This window comes from Dioscorea cayenensis, chromosome 14 (assembly GCF_009730915.1).
Source record: "Dioscorea cayenensis subsp. rotundata cultivar TDr96_F1 chromosome 14, TDr96_F1_v2_PseudoChromosome.rev07_lg8_w22 25.fasta, whole genome shotgun sequence".
Taxonomy (NCBI): domain Eukaryota; kingdom Viridiplantae; phylum Streptophyta; class Magnoliopsida; order Dioscoreales; family Dioscoreaceae; genus Dioscorea; species Dioscorea cayenensis.
The window spans coordinates 13877292-13892421 of record NC_052484.1 but is presented as its reverse complement, the minus strand read 5'-3'; the positions used below and the strand labels follow the sequence as shown (position 1 = coordinate 13892421).

At 33.7% G+C, this 15130-nt stretch overlaps 1 protein-coding gene across 1 annotated transcript; it reads left to right on the top strand.

Moving 5' to 3' along the window:
- Positions 1-1405, top strand: LOC120275215 (NEP1-interacting protein 1-like). The gene is made up of 5 exons (XM_039281738.1): positions 1-302; positions 383-561; positions 673-756; positions 844-1011; positions 1100-1405. The coding sequence occupies exons 1-5, from the start codon at positions 134-136 to the stop codon at positions 1220-1222; spliced, it is 723 nt and encodes a 240-aa protein (XP_039137672.1). The 5' UTR covers positions 1-133; the 3' UTR covers positions 1223-1405.
- Positions 1406-15130: the final 13725 nt, after the last annotated feature.

Below are 15130 nucleotides of genomic sequence, written 5' to 3'. Positions count from 1 at the left end.
ACCGCTAAGCATCTTTCCTTTCTCTCTCTCTCTCTCTCTCTCTCTATATATTTCCCAAAAAAAGCTCCAACCTAAAACCCTCATCTTGCCCTTTCTTCTTCTCAACTTCTCCTCTTCCAATCCATCCTCATCCATGGATTTCTTCGATTTCAGTCCTTCAACCTCATCACCGCCGCGTTTTTCTGCTTCTCCTCCACCTCCTCGCTCCATCAGAGCTAGAACAAGAGGAGGAGTTCGCTCAACGGTGTCTCGCTTGCTCGGAAGATTTCTTTGTGCCGTCGTCACCTGTGTCTTCGCTTTAGGTTTATTTTCATCTCTAAAAGCTCAGATCTTTATTGTGATTCTTTGTTTTTCATGTCTGATTTGTGGGTTTTCTTCGCAGTTGGGTCTTTTGTTGGCGCTGTGACCGGCGCGCTCATTGGGCTTGCTACTGAGAGTGGCTTGTTTCGTGGTGCTGGGATTGGTGCCATCTCTGGCGCTGTCTTCTCTATTGAGGTTGTTGAGTCCTCTCTTGCGCTCTGGCATTCTAATGAATCCGGGATTTGGAGCATTCTCTATGTGGTATTATGTTTTTTCTTGAAAAGTTTGTCTTTTGGTGTGATTTTATTGTCTTTTGGTTGGTTTTTAATGGTGAAAAATTTCGGCTTTTTATTTTTTGTTTTTGTGTTGAAGATTGATATTATCACTAGTCTTCTGAGTGGAAGGCTTGTCAGAGAGAAGGTTGGACCTGCAGTGCAGAGTGCTGTGCAGAGTCAGGTGATCAATCGATCAGCTTCTCTCTCACCTTGAAAATTTGTTTGCCAACTCAATGAGTTCTAATGTTATTGTTGTTTTTTTGTGCAGATGAATGCTGTAGACTTGCCCTTCGCTGAGGCTATTGATCTCTTCGAGACAGGTGGCACTAAAGGCATGTCAAAGGACTCAGTTGATAAGATTCCGAAGGTCAGTGTTACTGCAGAGAACAATGTTGATGATTCGGGAGAGAAAATATGCTGCTCGGTTTGTCTTCAGGTTCACACTTTTCTCAGAAATCAAGGGAGCTTGTGCTTTGTTTATTTTGTTGATTGTTTCTGATTATGTGTTTGTCATGGCTTCTCAGGATCTTCAGATCGGAGAGACGGTGAGGAGCTTGCCGCATTGCGAGCATATGTTCCATTTGTTGTGCATTGATAGCTGGCTCATCAGGCATGGTTCTTGCCCCTTGTGCAGGAGGGATATCTAGGTTCACTGTCCCTTTACTATGTAGAGACTTAGATGTACATAGTTTCAGTTGATTTTCTTTTATACATGCTACTCCTTTTGCCCTGCTTGGGGGGTGGATATTGGATATGGACACCATAAAACTTGTTGGGGAGAATGATATATCACCTTTTTGCTTCATATAAGGCTAAACAGAGTTCTAACATCTTGACATGCCAGAGTTCTTTCATATATTGTTCTTTTTATTCTAGTTGTTCAATAATAAAAATTCTCAGCTTGTTTGTATCCTTGATGAGACTTTTACACTTTAATAAATAAAGCAATGTGAATTTGTCTTCTATGCAAATCAGTGTTCATGTGGACTTGCTCCATGGTGTTGTTTCTATTTTCAAGATGTTGTGTATTTCATGAATTCTCGGCCAAAATACTATTTTGAGAAATTAAAGTAATGACCTCTGTAAGATGATTTCTTCTGTTTTTCAATTTCATTTTATTTTGTTTTATTTTTGGCTAAGTTCTTCCCTCTGTGATTCTTCATAATTTTCTACATGTACTAGGATTTATATTTTAATAAATTGTTTCATAGATAGAAGTGGAAGCCCATCTCGTAGTAATTCACTAATTTGCATTTTAGATGACACTTGAATTACCAAGTTCGGTTTAATAAATCCCTTGCAGTACAACATTTGGAGAGTATTTCTGTTGTTATTATGTGGATATCATCTTTATTGTGTTTCTGTTGATCTGTTGCTCCTGATACCACCTTGAAGCTGCTTATTTGAAACACGTCTTGCTACCAACCTTGCTCTTTGCCTTTCAAGTGTATTTATTAAAATTCAAGTTAGTCAACCAGATGACTACATCAATAAATTTGAGGATGTAAACTGCAAACTATGTGTTGTCTTTCAGGGCACTGATTCTGGATTTGATTAAAATTACTGATATTTCTCTTTAACTCTTGCACCTGCATTATCATTCTACTGTTTGATTTGGCCGTAACATGATGCCATCTCTGATTCATCCTTTTTCTTAAGGTTTTGTTGATGATTCTTTCCTTAGATTTATGCTAATCATATTAAGACTATTGGAGGTACAAATACCAAATTAATGGTATTTCTCTTTCTGTTTTGCATCTGTATGATCACTCTATTGTTTGATTAACCAAAGTTAGAAATTTGACATCATGAAAATCTCTGATTCATTCTGTTTTTGCCTTTGATTCCTTTGTCTGTTCATGATAGTCATTACAAGACCACAGCAAACACTAATTGAGATTGAAAGGATTTTTCTTAACCACATACAACATAGCTGTTTAATCTAATTGTGCAAAGTAAATAGAAAACAACAATGTGCTTTTTGAGAGCAGCTCTACTTTGATCAGTTAGGAGGACTATAATGGACATAATTTCGAAATTGATGTGCCTGAGCTATGAAACTTGTCTGGAGGTGGCACCTTTTCTTATGCAGAGACAGTTCACAATGTAAGGTTGGTAGAATTAGAATAAGCTTGCAATATAGAAGCATAGCTTTGAAATTCTGTGGGCAAGGCAAGGCCAGTGTATTTAAACATAGGGACCACTCAGCTAACTAAAATGGATTTTGGATAGCAAGGAAAAACTAGTCTTGTATTAGAGAACATGGTGGGACCTTTTTGTATCTTGTTACTCTTCTAAATGGCAGGTACCTACATTTGACATTGCAAAATGAAGTGGTTGTGGCTCTGAAAATATCCTCCTTGCCTCCTATTCTGTATCTTTCTTTCTTGCCTCCTGTTCTATATCTCTAAACAGAAAATCAGGTGGCATTTCATGACGTCGGCCTAAAAACAATAGCAATTAGTTTATTTTTTCTGCTGATTTCAGTTTTATTGATGTATAATGCTTGAATTAAAATTTTGACAGTGATTAGTTTCAGTTTCAGACATTATTTATGCTGTTGTGTTAAACTTCTTTCTGCTAAATGTTTGGGATCTGTGGAAGTCATTTGGGAGTGCATCTTTTTTCTGATAAGTGTACTGTTTGTGTGGCTTCATAATGTTTTTCTGGACGTCTGCGTGTTGTTTAATAGTTCTGGTGGTAAATTGGAATTATTGCATTATATGGATATACCATAAATGATAAAAGTGGTCCCTCACATTGCAATGTGCCTGAAATTTATTCATAGGATTTTGAAAATAGACTAAAGGGACTCAAGATATTAGCTATCTGATTAGTATTTGAATGATCTTATTAGCTTGTGGTTTCCTTTTCTTGAATTATATGATGATGTGAATGAGGCCTTTCTCTTGTCATTTGATGCTTCAATGTGAAATTGAAATAAGAGCTTGTCCTGTCAGTTGCAATCATGTGTTATGTTGTGTTATGTGTTTGGTCGGAAGTATTTGAAATACTTATATGATGTTTTGCTCACGAAAGTGTTTGTCCTTGAAAATTCTAATGAATTTTCTGTTGTGACAAAGAATGAAGTTGAGGGATTTGTTATTTTTGGGTCTTTATACCAATCTAAACTTGTGGTAGAAAATACGCTTACCATGCCAATGTTGACATGACTTTTAACTCAACTTTATCTGGATTGATGGTTATTGCAGTTAACTAATCAATTGTTGAGTAGAGAAATTTCACAGGTTGGGTTGGTATGGGTTAATAGAAAATTTCAATTTTATTATTGCTATTATTATTACTGCTACTACTTTTATTACCATTATTATTGTTTTTATTGTTGTCTTTTTAAGGACAAGGACAAGAACACACATTTCTTTGTTTAATTTGTTGATGTTATATTATTTTTAGATTTGTTTTATTTTTTCTTGAAAAGATGTATCACTTCTTCCTAAATTAATTGGAATTTTTTTTCTTTTATTAGTAATTATGTAAAAAAAATATAATTATCAATGACTTTCAACATCAATAGCTTTAAATATCAGATCTCTTGCATATGGTGTTTGTCTTAGTGAGGATTTAAAATTAAACCCTAAAACTGTCACAAGATGAGGGCGTAGATGAGTTAATGTATTAATTCTGTGTCTATGCACATCCTTGATTTCTCTTAAATAGGGGCTCTTATTGCCTATTTATCAAAACATAATTAAAAGAACATTAGGGCCTTCATTTTTAAATGACACCATTTGAGAGCTTTCTAGTTTCCATATCAAATGAGGGGGCCGATGATTATATCTATTCTTAATGGGTTTAAAACCCACATACCCGAATCTATTTGAGAGCTTTCTAGTTTGTAGTTTTTAGTTTCTATCAACGCATGAACCGAGTTGGTTGAACGCCTCAACCCGGATCCAAGACCCGTTAAAGGTAGTAGTATAAAAGATTCAATCACCAGAACAAAGCCCTGCCAAACCCCATCCCCATCTTCTCCTCCGAGCTCACTATATTCATCTCGTCGACTCTCGATCGGAAGCAGAAACCAATCGCCAATCAGCGGATTTCACCCATGTTCTAATGTTTCCGTCACAAAATAAGGGTTTTGACGTATGGGGATCGGCTCATCATGTTGGAGTATTCCGAGAAAGAGAATGCCTATGGATATGTTTGTAAGGTATCATTCTTTGAGTTCTTTATCATGTTTTAATTCTCATTTGATTAGATTACGTTATTTCAATGAGCAATTGGTCTAGTTTCTCATTAATTCTTTTTTTAATTTAGAAGATTTTTTGTGTAATTGGATTCCCTAGAAGAAATAAACGAGAAAAATTGATAGCTTTTGTTATGTCATTTGTTTGCTCTACTTGAAATAAATTTGATGACTTAGAAAGCTTTATAATGAATTATAAACTATTATGACACTGCAATCTTTGATACGAGGGATATATTTCTGAACTTTCCGTATGATATGAGGGATATTACCTCAAGGATTGATCAATTGCCTTGTTAGTTCAATTCCAGTCATTTTTGAAGTTGGTATAAATTCATTCATTTGAAACATTTCTTGCATGGGTAGTTTGTAGTTTATTACCTATATTTTTATTATAAAAATGACTCATATTTAATGTTTAGAATGTTTAGCTCTAAATGTTAATGTCAAGTGCTAACTTTGTTAGATGTTCAGACTTTGCTTGGATGAGGTGAAGGAGGGGTTCATAAAGGAGAGTAGAGTAGGGTAAAGTAAGAGAGATGGAAATTTTAAATTATATCTTGTTTGGGGGCTAAGGTAAGGTAAATGAAAGATATCAAACCTCCTATTATTTGGATTGAAGGTAATAGAAGATAAGGTTTTACGCTAATATTACTAAAATACCCTTGAAGTATGTATGCCAATTTTTGTTCTTTATTGCTTTTCATCCAAGTTTGTTATTGTAGTGTAAATGAAGAGAAACTTTAATGTTGAGGGATAAATACATTTAATAAAAAGATTTAGCTTGAAATCATAGAAACTATAGTCATATGACAGGTTCCAGAATTATGAAAGTAATCTGTAACAAGATCATAGGCTAATAATTTGCAACCTGACCAGATTGCACACACATTTCATACCATATCTTTCAAACAAAATAATTATATAAATCCTCACAATTTCAACACTCTCAATTGTTTGGACTACCCCATCAAACTTCCATTATTCAAATTATACTATCACAATGACCAACACAATCCATTCAAACTTCACATTCCCAACACAATTCATGCTAGAATTGTACATATTCCGGCAAAACATGAAGAAGAGCAGTAAAAAAAATCATTTTTTCAAAATTTCAAGCACCATATAAGAAAAAAACCCAGTGAGCGTTTGATTATTCATATAAACCACCTGATAGTTCAATTCAAACTTCTCATTCTCACATTGATCAATGCCAAAATTCTACATTTGATGGCAAAGCATGAACAAGACCAGCAAAAAAAACCAAGTTTTTCAGATATCAAAACCATAAAAAGAAGATGAAAATTCTAGCAAACTCATGATTGTTCAAATAAAATAGTTGATGAGTACAATCTAAATTCCTCATTACAAATTCCAAGGTCAAACATCATCAACAAGTCCCAAAACCTTGAAAAAATTAAACTGCTTGTTGCTTTTGGGTAGTCTTGTATAGCTTCAACACCATGTTTAGTTCCCTATGTGCAAGAAAACCATGTTTATAGGATTTATTTATCCTTAAAAAAAACAAAAAAACTCCAAACCTTATAGGATGCAAATGCCAAGCCAAAACACATGCCTTCAATCTTTTGCTTAACCTGCAAAAATAACCAAATCATGCATAACCTTACATAAATATACCCCAAATTATTCGATGTTTGTAATAAAGAGGATGTTAACCTTTCACATCACTCGTGCGGATCATCACCATAACCCAACCAACTCAACAATAAAGACTTGCGTTCCTCGGGTGGACATCTAATTAAACCTTCCAATAACTTAGAATCTTTAATGAGAAACATGTAAGCTTTTCTTAGAATAGGGTGTGAGATCCCTAAATCTTTAAGCATGCCCTACACATTGTAATCCTTCGTAGGATTGGTGGTAGATGCTTGAATAAACATATTGGTTGATTAAAGAATAGCATCAGCTACCGTCTCAATTGTTGTAGACAACTTCTCAAAGTTATCATCATTTTTAACACATCCTTTGCTCTTCTTGGACCTAGATGAACTTGGAGCTTGAAATTAAGATTGTTGATTTGTAGCCATTGGTGATGCTTCATCTTCCCCTTTATTCTCATGCACACCTATATTTTCATATTCACCCAAATTTTATAAGTTCAGAGTGTTCTGTGAAACTAATAAATCAATTTTATTTATTGTGTTTCCTGATGTATTCGTTTCATTTCGCATTCATCACCTCATTTCTAACGTACTTTCAGCTTGTTGCTCAGTTGCCTTGTCTTACCCATAAAGTTGAATAAGTTTCCCATAATTTATGACCCTTTTGTTCATCCTTTCAACATCTTTTGGTTTGGTCTATATGTAAAACAATGCTGTATCAAAATGTGCATAGAAATAATCATTATTAAAAAAAAATTACCTCAATTAAATGTTGCCATACTTTAGGCTCACTGTTCCACATTTCTATAGTTGGATTCCATGTGAATCCACTCATTCCATTCTTGAAAACGTCATACACCTTATAAATGCTCGCTTTAAATTTTTCATGTGACTTTGAGTCCTATCTTTGTCTATTGGCTTGTCCATAATTTACATTTCAGTCCTTAAACTATGTTCTCTAATGCGTGTGTAGTGAATGTTCCATCAACTCTATTTCTCATTGTTTGTTGATGCAAGCATGCATCAATCAAAGCATCATCCATATTAAAAGTCCATGTACACGTGCTACTTCCATTGTGAATATTTGAACTTGATTTCCTCTTTGACATATTTTAACTACATCAATAAGAGCATATAATTATTAATAGCATTGACATATTAAAAGTCCATGTACATATGTAATTAAAAAAATTGCAAGAAGGCACACAATGAAATAAAATATACCATTTAACAATATCGAATCTTGAATTTAAACAAACAAGAGATTCCATTTTAAAAAGTAAAATATATCAACTAGAAGACAAGAGAATGCATTTAACAATACATTACATCACGTGCATGCAAGTACATAACATTTAAAAAAAATGTTATACAATACAAAAACAATAGAATCCATTTAATAACACACCAATAACTTACTCTATGTAATTAACCCACATTTCAGATGTTATATCATCCCTAATAATTTCTCCTGCAATTGTTTCTTCATTGTTTTCCCTGATGTCATTATGTTCATCTTGTATTTCATAACTAAGTTCATTATCAACTTAAGCAATTAATGTATCATCAGGGTCTACACCCATTAAATAATTGTGTAAAATACAACATGAAAAAATAATTTCTTTCTGTGTTTTCAAACCATAATGTGGCTCTGTTGAGCTCCCTACTATAGAAAAATGTTTCTTGAGGACATCAAATGCTTGTTCGATAGAATTTCATAGAGATGCATGGCGAAGATTAAATAATTCACGTGGATTTCGTGGTAGGTTCCTTGAATATTCCTTCAAGTAATATCACTCTCCTCTATATGGTGAAATAAGCCCACTTCTTAACATGAATGAAGCATCAACAAGATAATATTTTCCTAAACATTAAATGAACTATGTTATTACATTGCTTGTGTATATATGACATTTAATAAAATATTGGATCTTATCAACAATTACCTTCAGGAATTTTTAGTGGGCAAGCTCTAGTTAACGTATTTTTCATGATTGTCAAATCATATGCTGTGCCCTCCCACCCAGGTAACACATAAGTGAATTTTAAATTGAATATACATGCAAGCAACACATTTTGTGTTGGGTATTCCTTCCTTCCACGATACCTAGGGGTGTCGCCATTGGAAACTTTTACACGAATATGTGTTCAATCAATCACACCAACATAATCCTGGGATAAATTTAATACTTTATTCACATCGTCTACATAATTGTAAAAAGATTAAAATTCATTGGAGATTCGATTACCTTAAAATATGGATAGAATCTACTGATGCTAAATATTTCTGAAGGGATTTGTAAGCCATTTGGTTGCACTTGGTATTTTTCTTCTAACTCTACTATAGCTTGCAATACATTATGAAAATGATGGGAGATTATTTCACGAGAACACCGGAAGATGAAAGATAGGTCACGATGAGAGACATTATGCCCTAATAAATAAAGAGTTTTTGCAACTTATTCCTCGACGGACACTTGTAAAGTTGGTCTAAGACCTTCCTCTCTAACTAATATTTCACATAATCCTAGAAAATTTCTAGGACTCATTCTTATCATGTTATGGCAAAGATCACTTGAAAGCAAATGTCACATTAGTTCATCTCTTGCTTGGTCTACTTGGCGTAATTCACAGGTAATTTGATTGTTAATATATTTATGTTTCTTCTTGCACCTCGCAATCCAACTAATCACTATAATAATAAGTTGATATGATGCTAAATAGTGCAATTGTTGCAGTTTTATGAAAGGATTGTCCAACAAATTTTTTGGTTGGCCATCTAAAAAAAACTCATTATCAATATTTGCCAAAAAAAAAAGTAAAAGGAATCAAGATAATAGCAATTATCAAGAAATAACAACATCCGAAATATGATTCTCAAATTCATAAATCCAATGGCATATGATAAGACCTACAACAAACCATTTATTTTATTAATCAACATATTACAATCAACTAAAATCAAATGATGTAATACTAACTTAACATCTAATTCGCAATGCCATATCCACGCTAGAGCAACAAAACTTATGCACCATAATCATAGAGAAAGAATTCAGATGCATTTAAGTAATGACTGTGTTTAACCTAATACAAATTGTACTTTGTGATAAGAATAAGATTATAGTGTTTGATAATTAAAAAGTAAACTACTTTTTCTTTCTTCAGGGTTATACGGGAATATGGCAAGTTTCCACATAATGTAGCAACAAATGTGCAGTGTGACCATGAAACACAAAAAATTTAAGTCTTGCCAAGCGCAAGCAAAGTTTTGAAAAATGTTTCAAGTATTTTCTCACAAAATTGCATAATATCTATGGTCCATTAGTGAGTTTGAACTGCAACCTATTGTGTAAGCTCAAAACATCATAACAACACTCACACTAATAAGAAATACTAATGTACCATAAATACTAATGCATCTCCTTGTTCAGTCTAAGTAAAAAGCCGTTTCCTAGTCGACTACATAAAAAAAAAATTCATAATTCAAATAAATTTGAGATCTAAAAACATAAGAATCCATATCTAAGAGAGAAATAGGTTTTCTTTTCAAATTTATAGAAGGACAAATGATAATAATTAACAAAATAATCTAACGGACATCAAACAACCTGTAAAAATAAATTTCTACAAATTTCCACAAACCACAAATTTCTGCAAATGCTAGCATCCCAGTATGAAGTTATAATAAAATATATATAAAAAAAAGCACAATGAATCCAATCGAACCAAAGAACGGAGCAATCCATGGAAAAAACACACACATACAAATCAGAGAAAACCATAAAAGGATCAACAAAAAACAAAGGAGAAAACAAACATCATACCTCTTTTCCTCATTATTGAATTGAAGAACCAAAACGATAATCCCCTTTTCTTTGGATGCCGCTATGATCCATAAGGGCTTCCCATTTTCTTATCATTGTCCGCCACTATCTGTTCTGTTTCATTTTTTCAGTTTCAGCATGAGGTCATTTTAGTCCATAAAAATCAAAACCTTGTTAACTCTTCGATTTGGAGGGTTGAGAAATGGGATTAAATGGAGGTTTTTCAACCCTCCATTTACACTTCATTTTACCTTGGATCCAAACATGGCTTGGTCGACAACCTTACCTTACAAAACCCCCAAAAACCTCATCCCAAGCAAGGCCTAGGGAGAAAGGCCATGGTTGGAATTTGGACTGAAATATGGAATCTGAAACCACTTTCATTATCATTATTTGCCTTTGCTTAAAAGATCTCGTAATCTATATTTGTACAAAATAGCATGTGGTATGTAAGGGATTTCACCCGTTCGCTCGGTTATGATCTTGATTTTATGCTAAAATGATTGAGATCAGTTGGATGACTTAGGCACAAGTGGGTGCCCCACCTAGTTGGGGTAACCGAATCGAGCCAAACAGGTAGGCAGCGCGCGGGAGCACAACCATGCGGACTGAGTGATGCACACCGGTGCGTGGCTGTGGGCACTTGACCAAGTGAGTGGGGGTGGCACGCATGACAGAGGACGATTGGATGACAGACTAGGCGGGCTTGCGCATGGCTGGGATAGATGCGTGTATAGGCGTAATAGGTCAGTGCCTAGTTAGATTGAAGCACAAGCAGCCAGAGCTATATTGTGGTGAGGAGATAAGGATAGATGAACAGTGGCATCTATAGTGTTATTGTAGATGGCATGGTTGTGTCTGTGTTTGTTGTGACATGAGCATTGACTTTTTGTGAGCCCTTGGATGGAGTTATCCTAGTCATCCCTTATGTTTGGGATGGACTATAAAAGAGTCTCTTAGCCTATATGTAAAACACTTATAGGTGTGTTTATTTTGCAGGATTTGGTTTTCCATGTATGTCCAAATCCTTTGACTTTAAAGATCTATAGTTTGTTTCATAGAATTTGTTTTTCAACGGGATTTCTAAATCCCATGAGTGGTGGATTATGTTTTAAGGCCAAAATGGCCGTAAAACAAAATCCTGAAACCAAAATCCCTCATGTGACTATCACGTGAGGGATTCAAGGGTCCAGTTGAAAAAGTACGAAAGGTGAGCATTCACGGTATCCGTGCTTTCTCTTTCCTAAATCCGATGATCTCCCAACTTTGGTATTGTTCTTCTTAGGAACAATCGAGAAGGGTTGGGATTGAAGATCTTGTTTTTTTCCTCAATCCAACTAGTTTATTTAAAAATCAGGTGGTTTTCTTGCCAATATCCCAGCAGATCTAGCCATTCTCTTGTCATCAATTTGTTTTGCCTGTGATCAGCTACAAAGTATTTCCTTTTCTCCCATTTAGGGGTTGCTTTCTTTTTTTCCCCTCTTTATTGTCAATTTTGTTAATATTTTCTTTTTTTAGGTTGTTTTCTTCCATTAATAATCTCTGTGAATTTGGCAATTATTTTCCATTTTATTTTGACCTTATATCTTTTTCTCTAATTTTCAATTTTTTCTGATGTTGTTTGCAATATTTGATATTTTTAGGTATGTGGGAGAATTGTATTGATCATTCATTAAATAAAATGAAAAGATCTTTCCCTTCTATATGAATTACTGCCATGAACTTCTATGAGATCTCTAATTTTTTTTTCTAAATATGTAATAAAGCATCTAGAAGTTTGATTCCTTAGCATATGTGTACCTATCAACTGGTAAGTTCATGGGTCATCCTTCTAAGTTCTAATTTATTTATTTATTTGCATTAAATTTGACCCTTTCCTATGTGCTTTGCTATGAAAACCACTCAAATTTACCACCTTTCCTGGATGAAAAAGGATCGCTTAGTAGTGTTGAAACATTGATCTTGTAGTTCTATCTTCTAGCTTAAATTAATGGGGTTGTGAATTGTCCAAGTAATTATGTTTGTGTGCATGCATCTTGCCATTGTTGCAATCTTGACATGAAAATGTCTAACTTATCAGCTTCTACTTTAGTTTTATTAGTAAGCTTGTAGTATATTATGATATTGTTTTTCACTTATGTATTTTGGTAATTTGGTTCTAATTATATGTTTGATGCATTTGTAACAATAGATTCTATCTAACCCTTGTATATCCATCAAAAATAGATTTTATTAAGCATATCATGACAATTAAAGATTATTTACCCAACAACAATAGTACTATGGCTTATATAAATAGATAATTATTGCATGATTTCAAAATTAGGAGTAACAATCTAACATCACTATTACTGCACATTATCCATGTTTGCATGCATATAATGTTCCGTATTTCATCTTTGCATTAGCAGATATAAGTAGAGCATGATATGACAAGTTAAACTTTCTAATAGTAAAAGAGAGTTATTAATGAATTTTCTATGATCATACCACCTTTACTTTTGTATGCTACATCCAATTTCTTTTCCATTGCAAAGATTATAATGTGTGTATATTTATTTTAAAATATGAAGTTTACTTATTTTATTTCAAATATTACAATAGATGGATTATTTTGAAGAAGATGACGAACTGTACTTTATGCAAATAACAGTGTTAGCAATGGCCTATGCAGACTATTATTGGCACAAAACAAAATACATAGAATTTGTAGAGAACCATCCCGTGAAAAATTAGAAATAAGGAAAAAATATTTGTCTAGGTTACTAGATGAAAATGACACCACTAGTAGAAATTCATTTGCGTCGGTCAGTTTCAGTTAATCAATGAGATTTGCAATAGAAATTCAAGATGAGTGCATGAAATTGATACATTATGGATATTTTATAGAATAAGCTCTTATGGTGTATGAACACTTGATGGCTAATGCACACGTGCTCGAATGTTCTTTGGAATGCGTGAGGAATTTTGCAAGGCTTGGGTAAGAAAATTATTTGTCTCAGTCAACTGGCACCTAGGATGTGATGGTAAGAAATTTTTTATTTTCATTTTTCATAGTTGTTCATTGCTTACATTTTATATCTTTCCTTTTGTATTAATGTTCCTGTTTTCTTTTATTAATTTCAGGCGAAATGACTTCATCTTGGCGATGGAGGATGACTATACTCTTTATATATAGTGGTGACTTATTTGTGATGAGAGTTCTCATTTTTTATTTTGTGTGAGTAATATATGTAGAATGTGGAGTATTATGGGTTTTATATGGAGTACTTATGTGAGGAGGTTCATAACTAGTTTAATATGTATTTATAGGTAAGTTTGATGTGTTGTATGTTGTGAAATTTCATATGTAGTAATATGGAGATTTATAGTTACCTATATGGAGTTGTTGGTTGTTTGTTTGTTGTTTTGTAAGCATTTATAAGTTCTGATGTTTTTAAGTCATGATATTTATAATGTTTGTTAGTTGTTCTATAATGATGTTTATTGTAGCAATATAGAGATTTTGTTGTGCTTTATAAATTGTGTTGTTTGAATGTTCATTATCTCTAACATATTAACTTATTTTTTCATCTCATGATTCTCATCTTGTGAAGTTATTGAATATATCATGAAGAAAATCAATGTGAAAAAAATCACATAGATTTAATATCTTATTAAAATATTAATAATAAATCGTAGAAATAAAAAATAAGTTTTGAAAATTATAATTTTATAGAGTTTCATTTTATTTTTTGATTTCCACATTTTATTCTTATGGTGTATGAACACATGACATGACCCGGAATGGCACGGGACGTGGTGGGCATGGCGCGAACTGACGAGCATGGGCACAAGACATGGTCGATAAGACATGATATGGGCGGTATGGCCCAAGGTGTGGCTGTAAAACCTTCTTATTTAGAGAGTTAGTTTTTTTCTCTCTTCATATAGGTGTCTCCTTTTTTCTTCTTTCTTCTTGCCTTAGCCGAGTCTTAGCCTTTATCGAGTGAGGCTGACTTACTGAGTGTAAGGACCGCGCGATGTGGATCAGGGCAGATCAACCCCATGACACTAGTGGCCATATGTGCCATTATGCCAAATTCTTTTCAATCCTTACTCCACTAAATAAGTCTTATCTAATCATTTTACCTATAGGTCATTAAATTGTTGTTACCTATATTGGAAATATAAAATTAGCAGACTATCTCCATAATTCTAATGTGGTACTCTGCTGACTAGGTGCATCTCCTTAAATACTCAATAACACATCATCTCCAATATAGAACCCTCATGGTAAAGGATTGGCATGGAATTTGCTTTGAAAATCATACTCTTGCTCCTTTGCTTTATAGATGCCTTTTTTTCTTCCTTGGTCTTGGCTTCACATCAATTTTTCTCTGCTTCCAATACCTTGTGTTTTTCTTTGATTTTATGTACTCTCTACTTCTCAATTTGGTATTTCTTAGCTTGCATTGCTAGTGCATCAGCTTTTGCATCAAGTAACCTATTTCCATTTTTACAAACACATCTTCATTAATTGAAGCAGCTTCATCTAGAGATTTCGTCATGGACACATGTGCTTCAATCTCTTTTAGCTCTATAGTTTTATCAAGGCTAATATAACCTGAATCATCCTTCATCAATTTATTTTCTATGATGTTTGTTAGACAATATCTCCTTCTTCTTTCTTTTACCAAACATTCTCTTTTTTCCACATGTCACTAAGGGGCTATTTGGTTAGCTGTAAGTAGCTGTGATGTAAGTCATTTTACATGTAAGTGAGTGTTTGGTTTGCTGTGAAAATAGTTTCACATGTGACAAGTTTTACATGAGAGGCATGTTTTACAGTATTTCCACTTATAGTTGAATTAGATGTAAGTGGAAATACTGTAAAACATAACCCTTATAATC

Excerpts from the sequence above, each read along its gene's own strand:
- LOC120275215 (XM_039281738.1), top strand. The coding sequence starts at position 134 with ATGGATTTCTTCGATTTCAGTCCTTCAACCTCATCACCGCCGCGTTTT. Across the intron at positions 303-382 it reads CACCTGTGTCTTCGCTTTAG|TTGGGTCTTTTGTTGGCGCT; the intron begins GTTTATTTTCAT and ends TTTTCTTCGCAG. Across the intron at positions 562-672 it reads TTTGGAGCATTCTCTATGTG|ATTGATATTATCACTAGTCT; the intron begins GTATTATGTTTT and ends TTTGTGTTGAAG.